General features: G+C 38.4%; 1 protein-coding gene across 1 annotated transcript in view; it reads right to left on the bottom strand.

Annotated features, from left to right (window-relative positions):
• Positions 1-9,013: 9,013 nt before the first annotated feature.
• Positions 9,014-26,202, bottom strand: part of Rdx (radixin) — a 48,139-nt gene continuing 30,950 nt past the window's right edge. Inside the window, exons 10-14 of the mRNA XM_027415105.2 lie at positions 25,389-25,519; positions 17,119-17,279; positions 15,757-15,849; positions 12,868-13,110; positions 9,014-11,474 (exon numbers count right to left, since the gene is read on the bottom strand). Of these exons, the coding sequence (XP_027270906.1) occupies positions 11,310-11,474; positions 12,868-13,110; positions 15,757-15,849; positions 17,119-17,279; positions 25,389-25,519 (793 nt within the window). The 3' untranslated portion in view covers positions 9,014-11,309. The remainder of the gene's footprint in view (positions 11,475-12,867; positions 13,111-15,756; positions 15,850-17,118; positions 17,280-25,388; positions 25,520-26,202) is intronic.

The following is a 26,202-nucleotide window of genomic DNA, read 5'->3' as shown; positions in this document are numbered from 1 at the left end:
ATGTAAACAGACTAGCTTCAAACATAAGACACTCTTCCAACCTCCACCTCCCAATCTGCCTGGCTATGGATTCTTAAACCCAGCAAACGGCCTTGTGGACCAAGCAATTTACCTAACCTGTCTTCCCACTAGTTTTGGTTCTAACTTAAGCTCCCCCCCCCTTTTTTTTTTCTGTTGCTTCCAAATCTAAGGCCTCCCTAGCAATGAAAAGAAAACAAAATCTTTATGTAAACATAAATGAAGCCATGCTGGAACTCAGGCTTGCTCCCTGAGTTACTACCCATGCTAGCTATAGAGTTACACATGTGACTAATTGGTTCATGAAGGCAATGATCTTTACATGAATACTTTGCCAAGCCAGGTACAGTGGCTCACACTTGTAATCCCAGAACTCAGGAAAGCAGGGTAAGAACAACATGAGTTCAAGATCAACGACCCTAGGCTACATACATAGTGAGCTTGTCTCAAACGAAAGATCTGTAAATCTAAACTCATCTCTGGTGATTTTTCTCCTAATAATGTAATTTCCATTTCAATTTCACAAGTAAAAATGTGTAAAGAAAAGAAACATAAAGGCAAATTAGATCTGTGTTCATCTGTCATACAGGACATCTATAAAATATTACTGTGCTATTATTTCTTTTCAAATAAGGTCCAAACTACTGACTTTTACCAAAATAATCACACCGAATTTTGAGAGCAAATTTAGTGTTTTCCTCTTACACACAGACCTTCACCCATAGCTATAGGGAACTACAGTCCTGCTTCAAGGCATCGCTGACCTCACTTCTCACTGTCCACTGGGCTTCCTTCCTCTCCTGATCTCTTCCCTCTGGCCCCAACGTCTTGATTTTCTCCAGCCTGAATTCAGAGTGCCTACACCCCAATTCCTGTTGAGTCCTCAAACACTTGACTCAACACCTTTGAGTAACACCGACTCAACTCAGCATAAGCCTATTGCCCATCATGTCTCCGATTTTATTTTTTTTATAGATTTTTTGAACTTGAAAAAGAACTTCATACAAAGTACTGTATTTATGCCATTTCCTTGCACCCTGCTCCCGCCAGCTTCTCTGTTGTCCTGCCCATTTCATGACCTCTTCTTCTATTATTGCTATATACACATAATCTGCTGAGTACAGTTAGTGTTGCTTGAATGTTTAGGCCTGACCATTTTGGGGGATAACCAACCTATGGTAGGCTCCTTCTTGAAGCAGACTGATTCTCCCGCTCTCAGTTCTCAACAGCCATTAATCTCCTATAGGTCTTCCCCTAGAGTAAAGCCACCTCTTTGGGGGGGGGGGCGCATATGCTTCTTCTGATTTGGAGAGCTTTAACAGGCAACAAAAAAGCTGCATTCTCATCCCTGCAAGGACCAATCACCTATCTCAGTTTGAATCAAAGCCATAGTTAACCTCATCCTGAAGATATAGTATTTGGGTTTAATTTGTAATCACCGCCACCCTGTTACATTCAAACTGAGTATTTAATGTTACAGCTTGGTTTTCTTGGGAGTATGCAGACAAGACAGGCCTACAAGAGCATTCAAGTATGCCTTGTCACTTTAATATATATAGAATGGTCATGGCAGGTATACAGGATACAGATGGGGACATATATAGTTCCAACTTCAATGCAAATCTAAGTCCAAATACAGACTTCCATGATGGTTGTCTTTGGACAAACTACTGCACTAAGTAAAATAGCTCACCAATTTCAAGGTAACCTGTAGCCTTCCTGACATACTGCTGTGGATCAGGCAGAGGTGCCCCTTCATCCCTGTACATGGCTCATTAAGTACTGGACCAACACCACTTGTATGTCTGACCCAGTGTACCTTCATCTTCTATCCCTCAAACTTCTACTGGAACAATGCAGGCCTAGCTCTGGGAATAATGCGGTCTTCAAGGCAAAACTGCTCAGTGGATATATGGCCTAAAGCCCATGAACTGGGAAAGATGTGGTCTGGCCCCTTTCCAACTTCATATAACACTGTCCTCTGACTTCAGCCATCAGTCATAACCCTTCCCTTCTTTTCCTGAAGCCAGTCCAGCCCTTTCTTCCCTAAAGGTCTTCCGTGTGCTATTCCCTCTTCCTGGAACACTTTTGGCAAAGACTAGAAACTGCGCTCCAATGGGTTCCTTTAGGCAGGCAGGTGTATCTTGCTGGCTTGATAAGCTTTTCCAAAACTTGTGAAATAAGGGACAGCTTTCACACAAAATTGTTTTACCTTCCATCTACTAATTATTTTGTTGAAATAATCACACCCAGTTCTGAGAATATTTAGCATTCTTCTCCTCCAGACATACAGTTAGATTGTCTGAGATGATTAGCCTGTCTTGAGTTATGTATGACCTCACTGCTCAAGGGCATCCTTCCCTCTGAACCTAGCCTCTCAAATGCTGTTTCTGGAAACCTTTGATTCATCTTGGGAGACCAAAAGGTACAGCCATGCTGGGCTCCTGTGTCTGAGGAACCATGTGTGCCCCAGAGACAGAACATGAAAGCCCTGGACAGACAAGAGTTCTGGCTAGGCCCGGTGCACCCACCCTCCTGATTCAAGGGAAGGAAATGGAGCAGGGTTTCTCTTCCTTCAAGTGACAATTTATGCACCACCTCTTCATGGGGATACTCATGACCTTCTGCACCCTGATTTAATTTTGGTTACGGATGTCTTTTGCTTTTCCTACAGGGCAAGGGCTTATGTCACATGGTGTCCTGAATGGCTAGTATATAGTGCCTGGGAGCTTCTCAACACTAAAATATTTGAATGAATTCACTGTTGTTCTCTCCCCCACCAGAGAGATCTCTAGATCTATAGATCTATCTTGAGGCCTTCTGCAAACAGGCCATACACAGTTCTAGCTTTACTAACCATGACCCAAGATAGCCCCCCACTACTCAGCACTGCCCTTTACTCACTTTTGGTGGGGGGCAACTTCTGTGCCCAAATTCAACCCCTGCTCACATAACTGATGCTGTTGGCTCCAGCAATGGAGACTACTGAGAAGTGTCACATACTCTGATGCCTCTGCAAACCATCATGGAGACCAGCTCTCCACATCTACCAAAGTGGTGCTTGGCCTCAGGGCAGAGGGAGCATCTGTAGTCTAGCTGACAGCAGTGCAGACTGGATGAATCTCATCTCAACTCTTCTGCTCTTCCTCTGACTACGTTGTTTTAACTCATCTATGAATATTCAGGGCCTTGAAGTGTTACCACAACAGATTAAGTGAAGCAACTGAATCATTTAAGTGTTGCATGGAACATATTTGCTCCAAAGGGTAATCACCACTTTACTAGAGAGAAGCTTGTGGTTTTGGGCAAGAGTGCCAGGTGAAAATCATGCTTTAGTGTCAGCTTTAGGCCCTTGGGGATGGCTGAGGACTCCACTAGAAGAGTACTCCTCAGTTCTTTGAGGCTTAAGAATCACATGGAGCAGTGGTTCTCAACCTTCCTAATGCTGCGACCCTTTAATACAGTTTCTCATGTTGTGGTGTCCCCCAACTATAAATTATTTTGTTAGTATTTCATAACTGTAACTTTACTACTGTTATAAATTGTAATGTAAATATGTGATACACAGGATATCTGATATGAGACTCCTGTGAAAGCATCGTTCAACCCCTCAAAACGGGTTGCAACCCATAGGTTGAGAACCACTGGCATGGAGGTTTGTGAGAAACACCTTCCAGAAGACACTGTGCAGTCATCTAAACTAATGCTTTTTTTCCCAGTGACTGTCTCCCATGCTGGTGGGATGTCATGTCACAAGTGTCATGACAGATGGCACTGGAGCTTCAGGGGAGTTAGCCCCCTGTGCAGGGTTTGTCTCTTCCCTTCCCAACGGTCTCCAGCTTGGCAGTGCTGCTGGTGCTCTCCAAGGCTCTGGCCTAAGCCCACTTTCTCTTCTTGCACTGCCTCCAAACCTGGATTCCATCAGGGCCCAAACTGCACATCCAACCTACTTCTCGTCATGACTTTCCTGTGTCACATGCTGCCTTCTCAATCTTCCTGTGTCTTACAGAGTTGCACATTTATCTCTTGTGCTTATAGAAATTTCCAGAATGGATTGCCCAAAGATGCTGCAGCCAGTAAGAAACTGTAGCCGTGTGCTCTGAGATAATCACCACTGGGTCACATCTTGATGACTATGACCCTTCACAACGACCTCAAGAAGCTGGCTTTCTAGTCCCTACAAACCTGTTTGATAGATATCTTCCAGTCAACGTCATTAGGGTCATCTGAGAGCACAGAATTACTGCTGTATGCACCACACTGAGGTAACAGCTTTTCAATTATAAGCAAGAATTAAAAAGTACATGGATATTAGCCAACGTTAGCCAGTAAGTTTTTAAAATACATCTGAAGTCAGTTATCCATATCAGATTCTAGAAACAAAAACTTTGACACAGGCAATGATTCAAAACTATGAACTCAGTAATCTGAATTACAATACAGCACAGCGTGAGACTTGGAATTAGAACCAGAATCTTCAATTCTAGTTCACCAGAAACCTTCCCACAAAAGATCACAGAAAGGGTCCTAAAAGTCCCCAAACAGGTCATTTTGAAAATAAGCAGAAGGAAAAGAGTATTGCTACATTCAGCAAGGCTGAGAACAGGCTACACCCAGGTATGCCTCTCCTCCACAGGGCCACAGCCTTGCTGCAGGCTAGCTACAGGACACAACTCTAGGCTTTCTTTAATCTCTGTACTTTTTTGTTACGTGTAACATTGCAACATGAATTATCAAAGCCACCAGTTGTCCTTGAATCAAACCAATGTATTCCAGCTTGCACATTCTTCTGGCAACATTCTTAAGCACTGCATCCTATAGTCAGTGCACGGTGACTCACATTTTCCATGTACTTTTTCCTGTCTACAGACTAACCACTGAAAATGGCACTCTTCCATCTTGCCTTTCTTTTTAACAATGTCTTCAGCAAAGCCTACTTTCCCTAAGTCAGGCACAGCGGCCTGTAACCCCAGCCCTTATGATTACAGCACTGAAGCAGGACTGGCAACAAGCTCAAGAGAGTGAGAACCTGTCTTAAACAAACATTACAAAACTTTGTTCCTTAAAAACAAGAAAAAAAAAATCCAAAACACACACAAAAACCAACCACGAGGCATGGTGGTAGCATATGTATATAGCATAAACTGTCTAGGAGATTAAGGCAGGCTAGTTAATGCAGAGAGGTTGGAAGTCAGCCTGGGAAACACATCAAGATCTTAAAATTAGTAAAAGCATAGTTGTTTTGTTTTTTTAAAAGGAAACCAAAAAGCCGTAAGTAATGGCAACAAAAAAATACACCAAACTTCATCAAAATCTACAGGATTAAAATTCTAACTCTTAGCCGGGCATTGGTGGCGCACACCTTTAATCGCAGCACTAGGTAGGCAGAGGCAGGTGGATCTCTGTGAGTTCGAGGCTAGCCTGGTCTCCAGAGCGAGTGCCAGGATAGGCTCCAAAGCTACACAGAGAAACCCTGTCTTGAAAAACCAAAAATAAATAAAAAATAAAAAAAATTTAACTCACTGAATGTAATGATTCATCCTAGCACTTGGGAGATAGAAGCAGGCAGACCTTTGGGAGTTTAAGGCCAGCCTGGTCTACATAAGTGAGTACCAGGACAGTCAAGGCTATGTAGACCATATCTCAGAAAAACCAAAAATTGAATCTTGAGATAAAGGATAGCTTCAGCATTGAATATAAAGAACTCTCTTTTAAAAACTGAATTCAACCAAAAATAAATCAAAATGGGCAAATTCAAATGAATATGCCTCAAAGAAGATACACAAATGGCCATAGGCACATGATGGTCAACATGTTTTCTCATTTATAAAGTTCAAGGAAATGTAAATCAGAACCACAATGAGTTATTACTACATTGTCCAGACAAGTAAAAGGAGCTATCCAGAAAACAACACTTGTTAGCAAAGATGGAAAAACAAGGAAGCCATTTGCATCCCAGTGGGAATACAATGGTGCAGCTGCCATGGAAGATAATATAACAGTTTCTCAAAAAACTCGCCAAAGGATTACCACCTGATCCAGCAAATCCATTTAAGGGGTCTGACATATTTTCTTACCAAAGTTCACAGCACCATTAGTAAAAATGTGGGAATGGTATGATAGTAAAAAACGAGGAAACAACCCAAATTCCAACTGACGATAAATGGATAAAATATGATATAAACAGTGGAGCATTTATTCAACCTCAAGAAATAAAATGTGTTAAAATAGGATTTTACATTCAGCGAGATGTATTAGTGAATTATGCCAGAGAGAAATGGTCAGATACTCTATGGTTTACTCTGATGAGGTGCCTAGAAACCCCACAGCTCAGAGACAGAAAGTACCAACAGCAGCCACCATGGACCAGGAAGAGAGCTATCCTTTAATGGGTATAGCTTCAGTGTAACTGAAGATGCTCTGAAGACAGATGCTGATGATGGCTGCACAACAATGACAATGCGGTGCTACCATGTTGTACCCTTGAAGTGATTATTGTAACAAGCTCGTCTTACACAAAGTTTATCACAAAACAAACCCATGAATATTCAACAGAAAATTCTTAACTCCATCAAACTCCCACTTAATTCACATACTGCTGATTATGCTATTTGACTAGGTATAAAGTGAATCTTAATGCAGTTACAGACCTAAAATCAGGAGCTTCATCTTTTAGGGTATCTTTATTAACCAACATTTAAAGCTCAACCCATGAAATGGGACACTGTAAAGTATAGAACAAGCTTCCCTGGGAACCACATCCAATACCTATTCTCCTGGCCTCATTTTCCTGCTACTGAACTTTCCTATATCTTGTTCTCATCATTGTACAACTATCTTTTAGACAATGCATTTAGAACTTAAATAACCATAGAAATGGAGTGATGGTATAAAAGATGCAGATTTACACTTGTAAACTTAAACTTTAAACTTCATAGGTTTTTAGTATAAATAAACAGAATGGAAGGAAGGAGACACTGTTTTATGATTCTAAGAAATGCATGTTTGTTTGTAGGTCTAAGATAATACACAAACTGAGAAAATGAAAAGGTTATACATATTATCAGTCTGAGAGCAATGTCCCAATCCACATCTAATCAGAAAAGCTGTCAAGTCACCTGAATGTCCCCAACTCCTAAGAGCATGAGGTTAGATGCAAGATACAAAGCTAAAGCCAGTACCACATGATGACAAGTATAAAACCCCAAATTTTAAAGTGATTAAATAAAAATGAACAATTAGGACAGGGAAATAAACTTCAGGTCAGCTGTAAACATGGAGGAATCTAGGCATACGAAAATAGCACGAAGCCAACAATATGGCACTGACATTTCAGAGTAACCTGATACTGTAACTGAGAAATGCAAATTGATGTAAGAACTAGGCTAAATTAATATTTGAAGTCTCATATACAAAGGGCCATGGTCATTCTTATCTTGCTTCAAGCTCTCAAATATAGCAGGCAATTAGCAACAAACAGCTTTGATTTGATGAAGGTTACTAAACAAGAGTGTAGAGCCACCAAATGCTCAGGAGCTCCACAGATAGACTTGAAAGCGACCTAAAGGGGCTTTAACTTCTAAACGAGATAAAGTTAACACGTCAGTGGCTTTGGGTGGTGTGTACATAAGCATAAAGGAAGCACTCAACCCTTGGGCGATGTGTGTAAGAAGGACAATGCCATGCTTAAGGCAGTGTGTACAAGCTTGAGTCAGAACACTTGATTTGCAGAGCATCAAGGGGTCAAAGAGGAGACAGGACAAGAGTCACGGCCTTTTCCATAAGGAAATGGCAGGTCTTAAATTCCCAAAAGATGGACTCATTACTAAGAAATAGGTCTCCTAAGGAAAAACAGGAGTTCAAAGTATTTAACTGGAAAGCCAAGGTTGAGAAAACAAGCATGCCCATGTTTTGGCTGATCTATGGTGTAGAAGCAGGAGCATGACTGATGGTCTATTTATTTGGCATGGGGAGCAGAGAGGGTGACATTTAGCCTAGGCTGGTTTTGAACTCACTGTATACCCAAGGATGACTTTGAATTCTTGATTCTCCTGCCTCTACCTCCTGAATTCTGAGATCACAGGTGTGGACCACCATACCTGCTTTTGGACATTTTTATGATTGTAACCAAAACACACACAGAATCTGCTCAACTTCTAAAATGTGTGACAGACCACATTTGCCTCACTGGTCAGTTAGTAAATTAATGCAAATTTAATAACCATTTATATTTTAATTCAAGTTTTAACTTTTTAGAGAAAGATGAATTTTCATTGGGTACACATACTTGTGAATTAATGGTTATCCTTTTGTTACTTAAAACATTCCAAATCTGTATGATGATGAAAATTGGGAAAAAACCAAAATGGGAATTATTCCAAACCACAACAGTAATGTGAAGTCACTTTTCAATACATAATAAAAACTCCAGTACTGTGTTAAGTTTAAAAGTAGTAATTGTAAAACATTTATAAAAATGTCCTTGCTTTTCAAGATGAGAGAAATCACTACCTACTCTTAAAGACAAAAAAAAGTAACAATTCTTGGCTTTAAAGTGTTCAGAGGAGAGCTGTTACTCTTTTATTTAAAAGTATTTGGTAAGTGTTAGTGAAAGACTATCTAAAAAGCAATTCTACGTTTACAATGGGCCGCTGGGCTACAGCTTTGGTAAGACTAAAGGTACTTAGCACAGAATGTAAAGAATACTGGAATTTTAATAGTGAGAAGAATCATCAAGAGTAAAGCCCTATCATCCTCAGGAAAGAGAAAATGGACAGTATAAATAAAACAATGCCTGGAAATCTCAAATTATTTTCAGATGTCAAGAGTCTACTAGTCACTGTGACCTCCATAGGATAAAAGGGTGATAAACAGTAAGTTCATGAGGATTCAAACTTTTTTCCTAAGATATCATATATAGTTCATGGCTCAAATTATAATTTCAAGAAATATACGAAAAAACCATGTTAAATAACAACAGTGGACCTCAAAGGCATGAGCTTTTTGTCACTTTATTGTTAACCAATGAATATTATCCAAAATTAGAGATGTAATTGTAATTTACTTGTACAACATGAAATTATGCTAATGGGAAAATATCAAATACTCATCTCATTAGTGTGTTTTTACATTGCTATATGAACATGTGCTCTCAACTGCTAATGATAAACGTTAGAATTGGTTTAATCTCTATGAAAACTCATATTGCAAATGGCTGTTCCTGTTTAGAAAAATCCATACAACTTTAAAAATGGATTAAACCCATTTAAATCCTAATCTACAAATAGACTATTAACAGCAAATATAACTGGTAGCCTCTCAACACTGTAACAACTGGTGTAGTAATGATAATGTACACAATGCAAACGGGAAATCAGTGAAAATCCATGGGAAATCAATTCTTTTAGCAGTAAGGACTATTGCTCTAGTGCTTTGGGAAAGTGAAGGCTCATATTTCAAAGTAGAGTAGTAAGGCCTACCATCTCTCCCTCTCATGTATGGAAAGCAGAAAACACTCCCTCACAAATGATTTTGAAGCATGTGTATAACCACTGTACAACAGTCACTTCAAGGTTAACCAGTTGTCTTTTGTCCTACAAAGTTCAAAAAAATATATTAAGCAAGGCCTTTCCTTTTCATAATGTCTGCCCAGATTATTCTTTTTAAAGTCAGCAAAATCAAAAAAAACAGCAAGAGATATTTCCAGACACAAGTTGAAATCTACTGTGCATGAAAACTGCTTAATAAAATGGCAATTGTAATAGATAAATGTAAGTTTGAGTGCATAATACCAAATGGAACATAGCTGAACCACACAGAGAAAACAAGGCTTTTTCTGCATCTTCAAACTCAGGTACTTCATGATCAAAGAACATAAGAGTATCTTTCTAGCTGGAAAGATTCTTCAATAAGACGTAATTGAAATGAGATTTGTTTTTAGAGACTGCAAACAAATAAGCAGTGATTTAGAAACCAAATACGCTAAGATGGTGTGCTATTCATCAAGAATAAAGGATGAGAATCCTTCACATGCTGCAAAGGCAGGGTCTGTCTCCCAAAGGGCCACTCCACTTCCTCAGACACAGAACACCCCTCAGGAAACAGCATACCAGTGAGAACATATAATCTGAACACATCAAAGCCCCACAATTCAACAGAAAGGCAGTTAAAACATTAGCACTGGAATCTCCAAAGTACACTCAATGAAGGACATGATTGAGACTGTCTATGGATAACAGACATGCATTGTACACACACAGTATGTGTGAACAGTCACCACAGGTGTAGTGAGGTAGTATTACTTTCTTAAAACTGATACTTGCATCTGCTGCCTTTGCAAAAATGTCCAGGTTTGTTTTATTAACAATTAAAATCAGTTATCAGCAGTTTTCATTAGACATCGTGTTTCTGAAGCAACCTAAGAATAAACACTGAATTTTTTTCAGAGACCACTTCCTCGAAGGCAGCGCTTCATCAATGAATTCTCCTACAACTGCTGCCTGCAGGCTCCATCTCCAAAGTGGCAGGCAAGGAAAGCCACCCAAGGATTACAAGACATGATACACCAATCACTTGAGCTGGCAATGATGACTCTACTTAAGTAAATGAGAAGCAAACACCCAATAATGTACTTAAGGGATTTCTGTAATAATTAACCACTTCTGCATACTGTGCTGTTCAGTGTTCTAATTGTCTCATGATGCACTAGTCCCCTACACAATGATCACTGTCTCATCTACCCCATGTCTGTTTACCTCAATACCTCATTTTAAACACCTCCAGTAAGTGATCTGTATGACACCAGAATTATGGCTCTGTCATGACAGGGCATGAGAAGGCCACACTGAAAAAACATGAGAGTGAACATGAAAATGTATGAAGGTCAAACATGGAAAGGGCAAACAAAATTGAGTTCATTAACTAAGCATGCATTGAGATGTCCACCATTATCCTAAGATGTACACAGTGCTCAAAGCACACACACACATTTATCAGACATGGTCATTAGTGCTAATATTCAACTGAAAAAAATGAAACAGAAACAAAACAATGAAAATGTACAAAGAGGTGACAGAATAGCATTATCCATTCCCTGGCCAAAAGAAAAATGACCATACATGACATTACACTGCCTTAATGCTGAAGAGCACCCTTCAGAATTCTACTAGTGAGCACAGTCAACTGGCATGAGTGCTTTGGCAAGGTGGGATGCATTCCATCGCATCTGCAAAGGCCTGCTTTTCTCTGGTGGTGGTTCAGCTTATGAAGGACATGTATCACAAGAACAGCTCTCACATTGCTTCAAACTCATCGATGCGCTGCTTTGTATTGCCTTGTCGAATCTGTCGCAGAGTCTTGTACTTATCACGGCCTGCTTTGACATTCTCAGCATGCAGGACATCATTCTGGGTTTTCTTAGTTTCATCTCTGGCTTGGGCTAATTCCGAACTTAATGCCTGCATTAAAAAAAAGTATTACTACTACATAAAAATTTTAAAAGTATGAAAATAGTTTAAAGATGCAAAAATACATGCACACCAAGTCTGACTCTTAAATATATTATTAATCTTTCCACTGTGGAGTGGTTTTCTGGGTTGTAAGCAAACATTTTCTTTTCCCTCCACATGCACTGGTGCTTTGCCTGCATGTATGTCTGTGTGGAGGTGTTGGGTCCCCTGGAACTGGAGTTACAGACAGCTGTGAGCTGTCGTGTGGGTGCTGGGAATTGAACCCAGGTCCTCTGGAAGAGCAGCAGGCTGTTCTCTCAATCACTTAGCTATCTCTCCAGCCCCATAAGCAGCAGCAGCAGCTGCTGCTGCTGCTGCTGCTGCTGCTGCTGCTGCTGCTGCTGCTGCTTCTTCTTCTTCTTCTTCTTCTTCTTCTTCTTCTTCTTCTTCTTCTTCTTCTTCTTCTTCTTCTTCTTCTTCTTCTTCTTCTTCTTCAAGTAATTGTGGGGGGGGGAGGAATACCTAAGGCCTTTCTTTTCTTTAGTCAGTCATATTTTATACATTCTAAACTGCTTTAACTTTCTTAATCCAATACATGAAATACCTAATCAAGTTCAAGGCAGTCATTTTAATGAAAGATTAATATAAAAAAAAATGGACATTCTTCTCTAGAAACCTTAATACAGCTATTGTAATTATCACTTCTTTTTCTTAAGATTTCACCAACTGCTGGGTGTTGGTGGTGCACACCTTTAATCCCAGCACTTGGGAGGCAGAGGCAGGCAGATCTGTTAGTTTGAGGCCAGCCTGGTCTACAGAATGAGTGCAAGGATAGGCTCCAAAGCTACACAGAGAAACCCTGTCTCCAACCCCCCCCCAAAAAAGACAAAAGATTTCACCAACTGAAAAAATTAGATTAATTTTTAAACTGTTAAATAATGTTGAAATTTCCTATTCTGACCTAATAATGTACACTTAATTGTTGCTAGAGATTTTCATCACACTTCAGCCCCAAATAAGCACATGGACGCTGTATTAGTTATAAAACTATTGGCCGATGGCTAGGGGTTCTTATTGGCTAGTTCTGTCTTAATTGATAACCCATTTCTATAAATCTATGTATTTCCACATGGTCTTGGGTTACAACAGAATTCCTGGACCTGTTACTCCTTTTGGCAGCTACATGGTGTCTCTTTTGGTGCCTCTCTGCCTGCCTGTCCTAGAATTCTCCTTGTCTTCTAGTGCCTATCTCCCTGCCTCTATTGGCCAAACAGTGTTTTAATTCAACCAGTAAGAGAAACATATATACAGAAGGACATCCCCCATCAGCTAGCTTGCATTAAGACACTGATTTCGATGGAGACTTCAAGTGTATTAAGTGCATACACAGCTGCATCAGTACCTGGAGCTGCTTCTTCACACGTTCGTTTTTCTGTGTTTCCGTCACCCGCTCCTCCTCGCTTCTGTGGTTCATCACGCCCTCACTGGACAACTCGGCACTGGCCTCAGCACTGTTCTCGTCATGCTCATCGTGTTCATTTTCTGTGGGAGGAACGACTGGTGGAGGGGGAGGGGGTGGGGGCGCAGACATCACAGTTTTTAACTCTTCTTTGGTCTTTTCCAAGTCTTCCTGAGCTGCAAAAGCCTGAACAATAAAAATAAGTTTGTGAAACTAGGAATAAAAAGAATTTATGTTGACTTTGCAACAAAAACTACATTTCAAAGTAACGATAATATGTCCTTTTAATAAAAGCTCCATTTTTATGGCATTCCAGCAAGTAGGACGCATAAAAATTTTTAAATATCTACTAATTAAAAACAGTACAGGTTTATTTTTTTGCTGTAACTGTTGTGTAAATGTTTGGTGGAAAACAACTTAAAATCTGTACAATGCTGAGAAATTTCACAATAGATATATCTGAGGCATAAACAAAAAAATAAAACAATCAATGGAGGAATCAGAGTGTCATTGTACTAATTCAATGGTCAATTAAAATCACTAACCTAACGATGGGTTAACTAGACAAGTCATGTCACATGATACAACATGAACTATCCCAATCACTGATGATTTGGGGGACAGTCCTTCCTGGACTGCCTAGAAAAGTCTCACTTTCCAGTCTTGTCCTATTTTACTCTCTATTTTACTCTCAAAGGGCTTCTAAACTATGGAGGTCTCCCATAAAAATTCCTTATGCTTTCAGAGCCACATTTCAATTTACAGGAAATACTCAGGATAGAAAGATAAAGTGGGTGACACAATGAGGAAGCAATTAGACAAACACATGAGGAAGGGCATTCTACAGGTTCTTTCAGCAAATCAGTATGAGCACAGGAGGTCTATCTGTGTTAACATTTAAAGCAGACACAGAATCTAAATGCCTGCTTTTCACATTGCAGAGCAACTACCTACAAACTACCAAACTTATTGCTTAAATTTTGAAATCTAAGTATAATCTAACATTAGATGAGATGATAACTCAATAAAATGGAATTATATAAACAAAGATTTCATTTCAAACGTATATAACTGTACACATAAAACAGGGAATGGGAGAGGATATGCATTAATGTTTTAAAATAATGTCCTAGTTAGTAGGACTGTAATTTCATTTTTAAATTAATTTTTGTTGATTTGTGTGCATTCTCAAGTTGCTCACAGGACTTGTGGCTGTAATATATTTTACAAGTTTATGACTCTAAAGTTCATAAATTCCTCTCCAAATAGGGTACATAAGATTCTAGTGACAAAAGCAGTATAAACAGGGAGATTAACCATTTTACCCTTTCTATTATTTATATGTATTTTATATTTTTTGCACAAATATATACATGTAATATGTCAAAAATGTTCCAATAAAAATTGAACTGCCTCAGATGGGCTGTTCCAGCACTTGGGAGGCTGAGATAGGTGGATCTTTGTGAGTTTGAAGCCAGTGAGTTCTACAAAGTGAGTTCCCGAACACCCAGGGCTGTTACACAGAGAAACCCTGCCTTGAAAAAAAAACAAAAACAAAAACAAAAAGTTGAACTGCCTCAAAGAAACTTTAAGAGCAGGAAAGAAACATTTTAATACAGTAAGTATATTTTATCGTAGAAAAAAAAATCACATATTTTTCATGTACTTTCCTTGGGTATAATAATTATAAGTGCACTTATAAATTGATGTTATTGAATTAGACTCATTATCTTTTCTGTGCCATTCTTCCAATTACAAGCTTGATCTATGCACTTGTGAATTCTCATTAGAAGTTTTAGCAGTATTCACTGCTCCCTTAAGATTTAGAAGCAGTTAAAGGCTGCTGGGGAAAGGAGCTCAGGAGACCCACCACTCCCTAAGACCCACCACTCCCTAAGGACCAGGAGTGAATGGTTGCTGAGAGACACTTTCCTCAGTGGTGTAGCCACTGGCAAGCTGTTCCTGTAAATCAGATTTTACCCAAGCTCTGTAACTCTAACAGACTCACTGGTCCATTAAAAAGAAAACAATCTAGGAAAGGAGAAGAGGAGATGCTCAGTGGGAAAAGCAGGGAACCAGTGGGAGTTAACAGCAGGACTAGACAGAGTAACCACGTGAACATGATCAGACTACACTATATGCATGCATGAAAATGCCATAATGTCCATGTATAATTAAAGTGTGCCAATAAAAAACAAACTCAAAAAGGAAAAAAGTCTTACTAGTAGCAAAACTACACCTTCTGTAATTGGTTGTTACATCTGTTTAGTCTACCACGGATCGTTTAATTCTTACCATTCTTTTCATTTTCTCCACATCCTTAGGCACTTCTGAGCATCTGATATCCCAAGCCATACTTCAGAATGGTAGGGCTTGGGGTTCTTTTTGTTTCTTTTTTGTTTTTATAAAATCTTACTCAATTGTGCTACCTGTGTTCTGAAATCTTCAGACTCTGATATCTACATACACAGTCCACCAATCTGTATTAGCAGACATTTGTCTGAAGCCCCTATAACTCAATTTTCTATTATCCAACTGTCACCTTCATCTTCTAGCTTTTTTTTAAGTCACACTTCCTCATTGGCTACTCCTACTTTGTCTACTCACTCAATTCTTTTCTATCTAGAACAGTCAACAATGCACTTCAGCCCTACCCAATTTAAATGTTTATTACCTCCCCAGACACCTGTCTGGTCCCCTAGGTGATCACATCTCCTGCACTCCCCAGGGACCAAGCAGGCACCACTCTCACACCACGTCTATGAAGTAAGCAAGCATACTGCCAGCTCATGATACTCAACAGAAGCCAGCATACAACAAAACAGTGATTACTTTGTGTTGCCACTCAGTAGCTTCCTCTTCCTTTTTCTTCTTGGCTTCCTCTAAAAGTGCAATCTTGGCAGTGAATTCGGCAAGTTCTGCTGCCTAAAATTAAGATATTTATAGATTTTGAATACTAGAGACAATAATATTTTTAACATTCCTTTAATGTTCACTTGAAATATTTTCAGGTACATACTTGGGCTGTTTTAAGTTTCCCTTGGTCTTCCATTTTTAAAAAGGCAGTATTTCCTGAATATCTTAATTAGCTTGTTGGAATAGATACTTGAGATAATGAGATAATACAAAGCAAAGTTAAAAGACTTTTGTTCTACAAATGAGCAGTTATGTTTCCGTAGTAAGGGCTTAAAATGTGTAAGACCTTGTTTTAAAAGTTTATCATTAAACAAACAAAAATTATATAATTTTCTGTTATTGTAAAGGTACTTTGTTAACAGTCTCGTCTGATTCATCAACAGTCATATTTTCAAAGAGAAAAAAACTAAGAGGCTCAAAAAGGAAAGGACAGATGTGACATCACACCCCTAGGATCCACACACTCTCGGTACTTAGGAAGTGGGAGGAAGATGATCAAGGGTTCAAAATCAGCCTGGGTTAGTAGCAAGACTTTGTCTACAAACAAACAAGATTCAAAGACATGCAGTAAATGAACACCTGAACTGATAAGTATATTTAGAATTTTCTGTGTCATGCCATACTCTCATTTTTCAGAAGTACATTAAATAAACAAAATGCCAACCAATCATGGCTTATAGATGTCATCCAGAAACTAAAGTGCATGATGTCACATGTCCTACTGCATAGCCAGTCCAAAGTCAGAATCAGCAGTCTCAACCTGTGAGTTATGACTCCCATGGTGGGGAGGGGGGTTGCAAACAACCCTTTCACGGGGATCACCTAAGACCACCAGAAAACAGATGTTTACATTCTAAGTCATAAAACAAGCAAAATTGTAGCAACAAAAATAATTTTCTGATTGTAGGTCACCACAACATGAGGAATTGTATTAAAGGGTCACAGCATTAAAAAGGTTGAGAACCGGTGGTCTAAGTGAATAAAAATCCTTTTGTTGGCCACTGGTTCCACTTAAAAGGAAACCATAACCAGAATATATTGTATGAAAGAAAATCTTTTGGTTTTAAAAAAAGAAAATATATGACTCGAAACACATGGACCCCTTTATCCTGTTTGGTTTTTAATTTTTTTCAGGCAGAAAAAAAAAAACAAAAAAACAAAAAAACAAAAAGAAGTTCAGTTTCTGTCATTTGCTACCATCCTCCCTTGGCATGCTTTTTTGAAGACACCATGTATTTGGTGAAGTGTTGCTCTTGCCAAGAACACACAGGGCCTTACCAGCTGCTCCTGGTTCTTCATTTGGTCAGCAGCTTGCTTGGCTATGGCGGACTTGGCCTCCTCCGCAGCCCGGCGCTCCTTGTCTAACCGCTCTGCCTCCTCTTTCGCTCGTTGGCGCTCCTGCTCCAGTTCCAGAGCTTTTCGAGTCTGTTCTTCTAGTTCTGTCAAAGGTTTCACCCAGCCCACAGACATGGGTTAATTTCAATCATCTTCATTACAACAAGATGGCAAAATCTGTAGTTTCTAAAAATCACATGTTTCTAAATATACAAACACTTCAATTTTAACCTTGTAAAAAGTAATAATTTTAGAAATTATGCAATTCAAAACTGCAAGGACACTGATAAGCCCTTTACAGTTCAAGTTGTGTAAAAGCACATACTAAATGTTTTCTAAAAATCTCTTAATTTTTGATCAGGGGAATTAGAAAGGCTGTGGCCTGGGTGGAGAGCACCTGCCTAGATGTACAAGACTCAAAGTGCAATCCCTAGCACTGCCCAAAAGTAAAGACTGAGTTGTTTTTTTGTTTTTTGTTTTTGTTTTTTTTTTTTTTATCTCAGTAGGCACCATATTTAGAGATCTACAAATTAATGCATTTTAAGACCTATGGGGCTAGGGCTATAGCTCAATGCTACAAGTCTTGTTTACCACACAAGACAAGGTTCAACTCTTAGTACAGGGACAAAACAGGAAGTCTTACCTAAACTAAGCACAGGTGGGGAACCCTCATCAGGAATGCATGGAGATCCAAAGCATTTTGGATTTCAGATTTGTGAGGATTTTCAATATTTAATGTACACAGTGAAAGAATTTAGAGATAAGGCTCAATCTAACACGAAATTCATTGGTTTCATTCAGATGCATCATCCCTGCAGAACCTCAGGTAATCTGATGCAGGACCTTCAGTGTGCCTATGCTTCGACTGAGACCTGCCACTTGAAGTTAATTGCACAGTTTTCATTTGTGACATTATGTAAGCTTAAAACATTTCAGATTTGGGGATATCAAGATCTTTATTTATTTGATAATCCAACAATCTTGAGAGGCTAATTGTAGACACTAAGCTTAAAAAGCAATTTGACATAAAAGCTCTTAGGTGACTTACAAATTACTTTAGAAGAGACAGCGTGTACACATACCCCCTCAAGAAATAATGAAGTGGATGACAAGCACTGTAATCTGTGCATGTACCAAGCTTATTTTTTTCTTATCTCAGTAAACTGAGTAAGAAAATATTACTAACACAAAACTATTTTTAAAAAACCTAGATGACTTTAAAACATTGAATGTAGCATTAGTTTTCAAAGTCTTACTAAGAATTCTGACAGAACAGAGTGTAATGTCCAAAGAGACCAAGTTTCCCTTTTTGTGTCCTTTAGAGAGATGTTAAAGCAAACTGTGATGACAAGATTTTATACTTCTTAATTTTACTGGACTTGATCAAAACTAGCATAAGTAATCTTACTTAAGAAATTTGGGAGATTATTTTGAGGATTAGAGAAGAAAAGTGACTCTGATTAAACTTTAAGTTCTTGAAAAAACAGCATACCAATCCATCATATAGGTTCTATGTAGCTATCTAGCTACAAATATTAAAAGTATACAAAGCAGGATGCCACCACAGCTTAATTACATGATGATTAATTTCAAATTTCCTTTTAAAATTTGGTCAAGTTAACCTAAGAATAAGCTTCTCTTGCCCTACTTGCCTGACAGAGCTCACAAAGCTCATGGCACTACCATTTATCTACAAAAACAAGAACTGAAACCAGGGTTCCAAAGAAACACATGTATGCTAAGTCTCAAAGGTAGGGAATTCTGAAATATATTCCAGTATGGATGAGTCTGCAGGTATTATGCTACATGCAATAAGACAGTCACAAAAAGACAAACACTCCATGATTCTACTTACTACTATCCACAACAGCCGGGCATAGACAGAGAAGGGTATATGCTGAGCCATATGGGTAGAGGGGACTAGAGAGTTAATGCTTAACAAGCAGATGTTTAGCTTTGCAGGCTGAAAGGGGTTATAGGTGGTTCTTTATATCTTTAAACCATATATTTCAAAATTGGTAGTTTGGTAGTATGCTAAAATTTTATGTCTGCCACAGTAAAAAAAAAAAAAAAGAAAGAAAGAAAAAGAAAAAAATTATAATAAAATTCTTAGAAGTTTGGAATTACAAATTAAATTTTGACATAAATACTCCCTGATGTTATTTTCTATCAATTTTCTATAGAATCAATTAAAAAAAAAAAAACAGATGTAGATTCAATTAACTTTTGTGATAGATTTTTAAAAGAATTTATAAAGGATTATACAAAAACCCATCTTTTAGAATGTTAAAATGAACATTATTCTAGTCTCACCTACAAAAAACCATTTGGGGAGTCATATGACCTTAAGTGGACATGTTCAGCTTTCACTAGAGCACTAGAACAAGGGTTAACAAACGGTGGCCCATAGACCAAACCCAATGCTATTTTATTAACATTTTATTGAGACATCGCCACCACCTTCAATGAGAATTACATGACTGTTTTCCCACAAAAGCAAACCAAGTAATCGAGACCATGTAAATGCCTAAAATATTTACTGAATTAGACCACACATGAGTCAAGACTGGTGAAGGACTTGATAAGAATGAGAAATAATACAAACTATCCCCCTATCTGGCTCATAAAAACAAAAACTAGAACTTTCCATCTTGGGGATGTGGCATAAAGGCTTATTTAAAATATCAACTCTTTTAAGACAAAGATTGAAAAGTCACAAAGACAGTCTGCTAATGACCCTACTCATGTCAGAGTGGTGTGTATGGTCATAATATTTAATATGGAGGCCATAGGCAAAGTTAATGTAAATTCAAACTAATGAAATTTAAGGAAGCTTCTCTTCCTCACTCATATTTGAACTCCAGCATCATATGACTTTGCAAGTCAAATGATTTCTCACCCCAAGAACCAAGTTTAGAAGCTACTACTAACATTGTAGTGGGGGAAAAAATACCCCCAAATCCTACATGCCTTAATAGATAACATAGCCCAAAACATTAAGTTTTTCTTTCTCTTTTCTAAGGCAATGGTTTCTCAACTACATTATTGATTTCCTGGGGAAAACACATAATCTTAGAAGAAAAAAAGTAACAATTCAATAATCACAATTTTTAGAATTCATAGAACACTGTGGCTGAGTATTATCAACTAAAAAACAAAGGAAAAAAAAGTACATCTAAGCAATAACGAGGTTATTATATGGCATTGTAAAAAAAAAAAGAATGAAGATTTCGATAACTAGTATTAATTGTTAGGATACAGTAATTGAAAACAATAAGGCACAAAATTTTTTGCCAGAAACAGTGGTGTGTACCTGCTGTCCTGGTAACTTTAGAAGGCTAAAGAATACAATCAGTTGACTCCAGGAGTTGAAGGCCAGCCTGGGGAATAAGTCGGATCTCCTCTTAAAACAAAACACTCCAGATGTATGTCACACGTGCCTTTTGTGTGACAAAGAGAACACATTTTCACATGGGCTGCGTATTTACTCTGTAAACAAAAAGCTATCTGCTCCCCAAGAGTGGACAACAGCAAAGCCACACAGCAGCCTGGGACTAGCTTTCTACTGGGACAGGAAGACCAAGATGAGGATATAGAGCTTGAGATTGGAAAAGTACTAGGAGGTCAAGTGCCTAAAAAAGAGAAGGGGAAAACAAGGAGAAAAGCCTCATCAAATCTGCATGCTATTTTCCTCCAATATATTTGCCAATTCCCCAAAAGCGCACATAAGTGAGACACAAGGGAGCATACAGAAAGCATGGAGGAGAAGCAGGGAGAGAAATCACTCTTGTGAAATGACAGCTTTTGGGGCTAACAGAGGTAAGCCCTTGTCATCATCAGGGCTACCATCTCCTTGGGAGAAAATATTTGCAAATCATATATTTGATAAAGATTTGTATCCCAGACATATAAGAACCCTTAGAACAAGAAGAAATCCTACTGGCCAATGAGCAGAAAATTTGAACATTTCCCCCCCAAAATAAAGAAATGGCCGGTAAGCACATGGAGAGATGCTGAGCACCATTAGGTAATGAGGTATCAAAGTCAAAACCCTAAGAGCACTGTAAATAACTTAGGAAGATGATACCCCAAAGACAAGCATTAACACATCTTGGAGAAGATGCAAAGAATTCACACATTGCTATAGGAACAAAAATCCACTTTCAAATCAATTAGGCAGTTCCTCAAAAAATGTAAATCAATATGGCCAGTGATATGAAAATATTAAAACAAATCTGTACATGTATATTCGTAAGTTATACAAAACACGGTGAAATAGTACAAACAAGTGCCCAAGAACTGATGAATAAAAAAAATAAAATATCATTCAGCAATTTAAAAAAGAATGAAATGCTAATATATGCTTCAACACAGAGGCACTTTGAAAATACCAGGCTAAGTAAGAGAAACGGGTCATATGTACAGAAAAGGCAAGTCTGTAGATGTGATGAATGGATTAACAGTTGCCTATGTCTGAGTAGGGTTACTGGGAGAAATTATTTGACTGCTTAATGGGCATGGGATTTCTTCTTAGAGAAGACAGACTTTGAAAATTGGGTGGTAGCTACATATCACTCTGAACATATTAAACATCATTAAACTCTGTAGTTTAAATGGGTAATTTATGGCATACTAATTGTATCTCAACAAAGATCAGTATAAAAAAGATGAAACTAAGACCTCAAAAAAACAAAACAAAACAAAGCAATGACATAGGGGATGACAAATGACTGGGAAATAATAAAAGAATGCCATAATGTTCATTATCTTGTTCTGACAAGCTGCAAGAATAAGACTGTGCACAGTTTACATGATTTTAGGGAATATACCACCCTGTAACAAATGACTGAGGCTTACTTCTAACAGGTGTATACAGACCCTATCAGTACTTCACTAAAATCGAATTTAGGTTTCCAGATAATAAAACTAACTATAAATCTCAGAATGCTAAGCTAAGGATTATTTCCACTTCAGAATTTAGGAACCTAAGAAAATGAAGACATTAAAATGATTCACTCATGGTCATATTCTAACTTGATGACAAAATCCAAGCTTTGCTTCTAATTGTAGACAGCACTATCTAATTTTCAACACATTATCATCCTGACTGCCCTTCCACGGCAGTTCAAACTACATAAAATGATTTTGTTTAGCTGTTGCTCCACTTCCATCAGTAAGTGTATGCTGTATCAAAGCAGGGACCGCATCTGTAAGTATTCAGGCATTATGCTGGCCTATCCTTGTCACCTGGCAGTACCCTGGTCAGCCCAGGCGCAAAGGACCCCTTTAAAAGAAAGACCTCCACCCACTTATGCTCTTGTTCCGCTCTCCTCTCTTCCCTGATCCTCTCTCTTGACAGGACTTTCCCTGCCTCCCTCTTCTGTCCTCCCTCTGTGTCTCTTTCCCTCTTTTCTCTTTCCTCCCCCACTCCACTCCCCTTTCTAATAAAACTTCTCACTTAAACTCTGTCTGCCTGGCATGTTTGTCCCCCTCCTCGGTCAACCTCGTTTGCCATGTAATCCGCCAAGGTTCACCACACTTTATCATAACAGCATCTATCATGCACCCAGTGCTTATTACAGAATTAATGAAATCACTAGACCACAACTCTGTCTATAGCTTGTCTTACGGAGTCAATTTCACTTGGGTATTTGTTAGATTAGCAAATGATTGGCAGGTCTGGTGACAGTATCTTTCAGGTATCCCCAATATATCTTCAAGACGTTCTAAGACAATGCTCTACTACTCCTTTTGTTCTACTTAATGAGTCATTTGAAATTACAGCTTCAATAAAACTTAAAACAAAATGACAATGAAATGTGATTAATATAAATATCATGACATATGGTCATTTACTGCACTTGAATGAGAATTTAGCACAAATTACAAGACAATCATGTAGGTTTTAGGACTCCCTGGGAAAGCTTTATTAAAAAAAGAAAAAAAAAAAAAGTACAGTGGATGTCCTTTGCCTTAAGATGGCTGATTTGCAACTGTCTTGATAAAGGTGGTCTATATTCCTTATGTTCTATGTCCCTTATACTCTTCAGTGCTTCTTTGAGTAGTTTTGTATGTAAACCATTAATACTTTTATTATATATCCTAAATAAATGAGATTAAAATTAAAAGATTTAGTGGTTATTTTCTCAAAGAGTTATATGAATTTTAAGAAGCTATGAACCAATATTTCATTACTATCAAATACTAATTCTTTAACTACCCTTCAGTATAATGCAGGAGGCCATGTGCCCAGTGGTACTAAGAACCAAACTGAGGGCCTCACACATGTAAGCAAGCATCCCAAAATGTGCCCTACGTTCCTTAGTCCAAGTTTCTTTTCAGCATTCTTGAAAGGTGCATCTTATACTAGTCATGTGGTCCTTAACACACATACACCATGTCACTCTACCAATGTTTTATAAATGTATTTCCTTCATCTGCACAGTTTTACTGCCATGTAGGCTGTATGTCTGTACTCCTAGAAGATGAAAAGGTACCTAAAGCAGAATACACAGCATCAAATTTGGAATTCATTCTATCTCCACTTTGTGGTCTATAAACAGATGCTTTACAACTTTTCAGTGTTGAAAAAAATTCTAGGTATGAGAGGCGAGATTTAGCTACTGAGTTAGAATAAAACATTTTAAAATCTGTGTTTATTTAGTCTGTGATACGGACACACATGGAGGCCTGAAGTCAACCAGAATCTTTTCCCTCCCTTTTTGAGACACTCTCATGACATGGGCCTCACTGACTTGGTAAGGCAACCTGGCTAGTCAAGTCCAGAATCTTCCTATCTCAGCTTCCCCAGTACTGGGTTACAAGCTACTACCTTTTATGTAAGTCTGTGGACCAAACTCAGATCGTCATGCCGGCCACAACTAGCTAGTGTTTTACCCAATGAGCCATATCTCCAGCCCAAAGCACACATCTGGTAAGGTGGCATATGCCAGTTATCCTAGTATTTGTGAGGAGGGAGCCAGCAGTATTAAAAGTTTGAGGCCAGCCTGAGTTGTAAATGTGAGTAACATGCCCCCCACCGGCCAGCAACACACCCCCACACACCCCCACTCCACAATACTCTCTACAAAAAATATTCCCAATCCTTCTGGAATTAGAGTTAACTGTAGATGACTAGTTATTTATGTGACCATATCCATATGGGAAAATGATATACAGAATCAATTTAAGTCTTAGATAACACTGCCATTCCCAATAAAAATGAATAGTTCTACTAGGGGAAGGTATTATAAACAGAGTAAGTCATACTATCTGCTGAAATTCTGCAGCTTGGGAAGAACAATTTAATTTGCTCAATTAACTTGTTTTCTTCTGTTCTTTCCACTAATACTTTGTCAAAGTAGTGTATCCTAGAATTATTCAATGTAAACACTATGTCTTTCTATATACTTCAGCACTTTGACTACATGCTGAATAGTAAGTTAATCTAAACATGTCAAAAGCAAACAAGCATCATAACATGTCTTGCACGAGTATTATGTTTTACAGCTGAATATCAAGCCTTATACATAACTAAAAACATGCCTTTACTGTCTTCTGGCAACTCAGTCCATTAGTAAAGTGCTTTGGGACATTTAAGTACTTGAAGCATTTTTCAGTTCTCCCTGTATAAACTCAGCCCCTAAAAAATACTTCATTTCAATTACTACAGATTACTAAAGGTTAGAGATGGGTTCTGTAGAACACTTGGTTAGTAGTGTATCACTATCACTAAGCACTAAAGCTGGGGGGTGTGGTTCAGTAAAGACATGTTTTTAGTTATGGAATTACAAAAAGTTAAAAACTATAAATTTATATATAGGTGATATAGAATACATACAACATTTGCATGATTAAAATATGGAAGGGAGTCAGGCGGTGGTGGCGCATGCCTTTAATCTCAGCACTTGGGAGGCAGAGGCAGGCGGATCTCTGGGAGTTCAAGACCAGCCTGGTCTACAAGAGCTAGTTCTAGGACAGCCTCCAAAGCCACAGAGAAACCCTGCCTCAAACCCCACCTCCCCCAACCCCCGAAGGGAACAAGAGTATAACAGAACTGTGTCTTAAAACAGACTTTGATAAGATTCCACTATACACTAATCTGTGAATTAAACACCCTATACAACACAAATAACATCCCGTATCAACAGAGAAACACTGCTATTTAGCATCACAGTAATAATCTTGAATTCACTGTTCAGTAAAACTTTTACCTTTTTGGGCTTTCATTGTCTGCTCTTCAATTTGCCTCAGACGCTCCATCAGTTCTTCCTTCTCACGCTCTATTCTTTCCTTTTCCTTTTCTGCTATTTCCCTTTTCTTCTTTTCATTCTCTAATTGTGCCCTTAAATTACAAGTTACATGATACAAATAAATAGGCAGAAACAAATGAGTAAGTTATTTGTTCTAATCTCAAATCAAATAAGAAAGCATAAAACAACCATTTAAAAATTTCAATATATTCACCACTTACAGTTCAGTATCTAGCACTATGCACATACTCACTAGCCATACATGGCAGCATGAATTACAACCCCAAATGGCAGAAGCAGGTGGGTCCCTGGAACTTGCTGACAGACCTTGTCTTTCAAATGTCTTCCCCAGTTGCTCTCAACTTCTAACCTCCACACAGCTAACACATACACACATTAACATGTACATACACACATTAACACACACAATTCTAAAACTTAAAACAAGTATACAAAAAGAGACAACTTGGGTGGGAAAAACCTCAGGAGCTCTAGCATCTGCATACAGAACAGATTAAATGTAACATCTTAATATAGTTTGCTGCACCCATTGCCACAACCCAAGGGAGTTCATTCTTTTAGTTAGCAGGAGCTCTCCACTGGGAAATAACAGAGGTTTAATAAAGAGTACATACACAAGTACCTTGAACTGCAAAACAACTTGGGAGCGCAATGATTTTCAACGATTAAAAATAACTTAATACAAACGGAATTTCTGGGTACTAGCCATTATGACTAGATATAAGATGACAAGTAAGCTACCACCTTTACAATT

This window comes from Cricetulus griseus, chromosome 4 (genome assembly GCF_003668045.3).
Source record: "Cricetulus griseus strain 17A/GY chromosome 4, alternate assembly CriGri-PICRH-1.0, whole genome shotgun sequence".
Lineage (NCBI taxonomy): Eukaryota > Metazoa > Chordata > Mammalia > Rodentia > Cricetidae > Cricetulus > Cricetulus griseus.
Note: the sequence above shows the minus strand (reverse complement) of the source record. Positions and strands in the feature narration are given on the sequence as shown.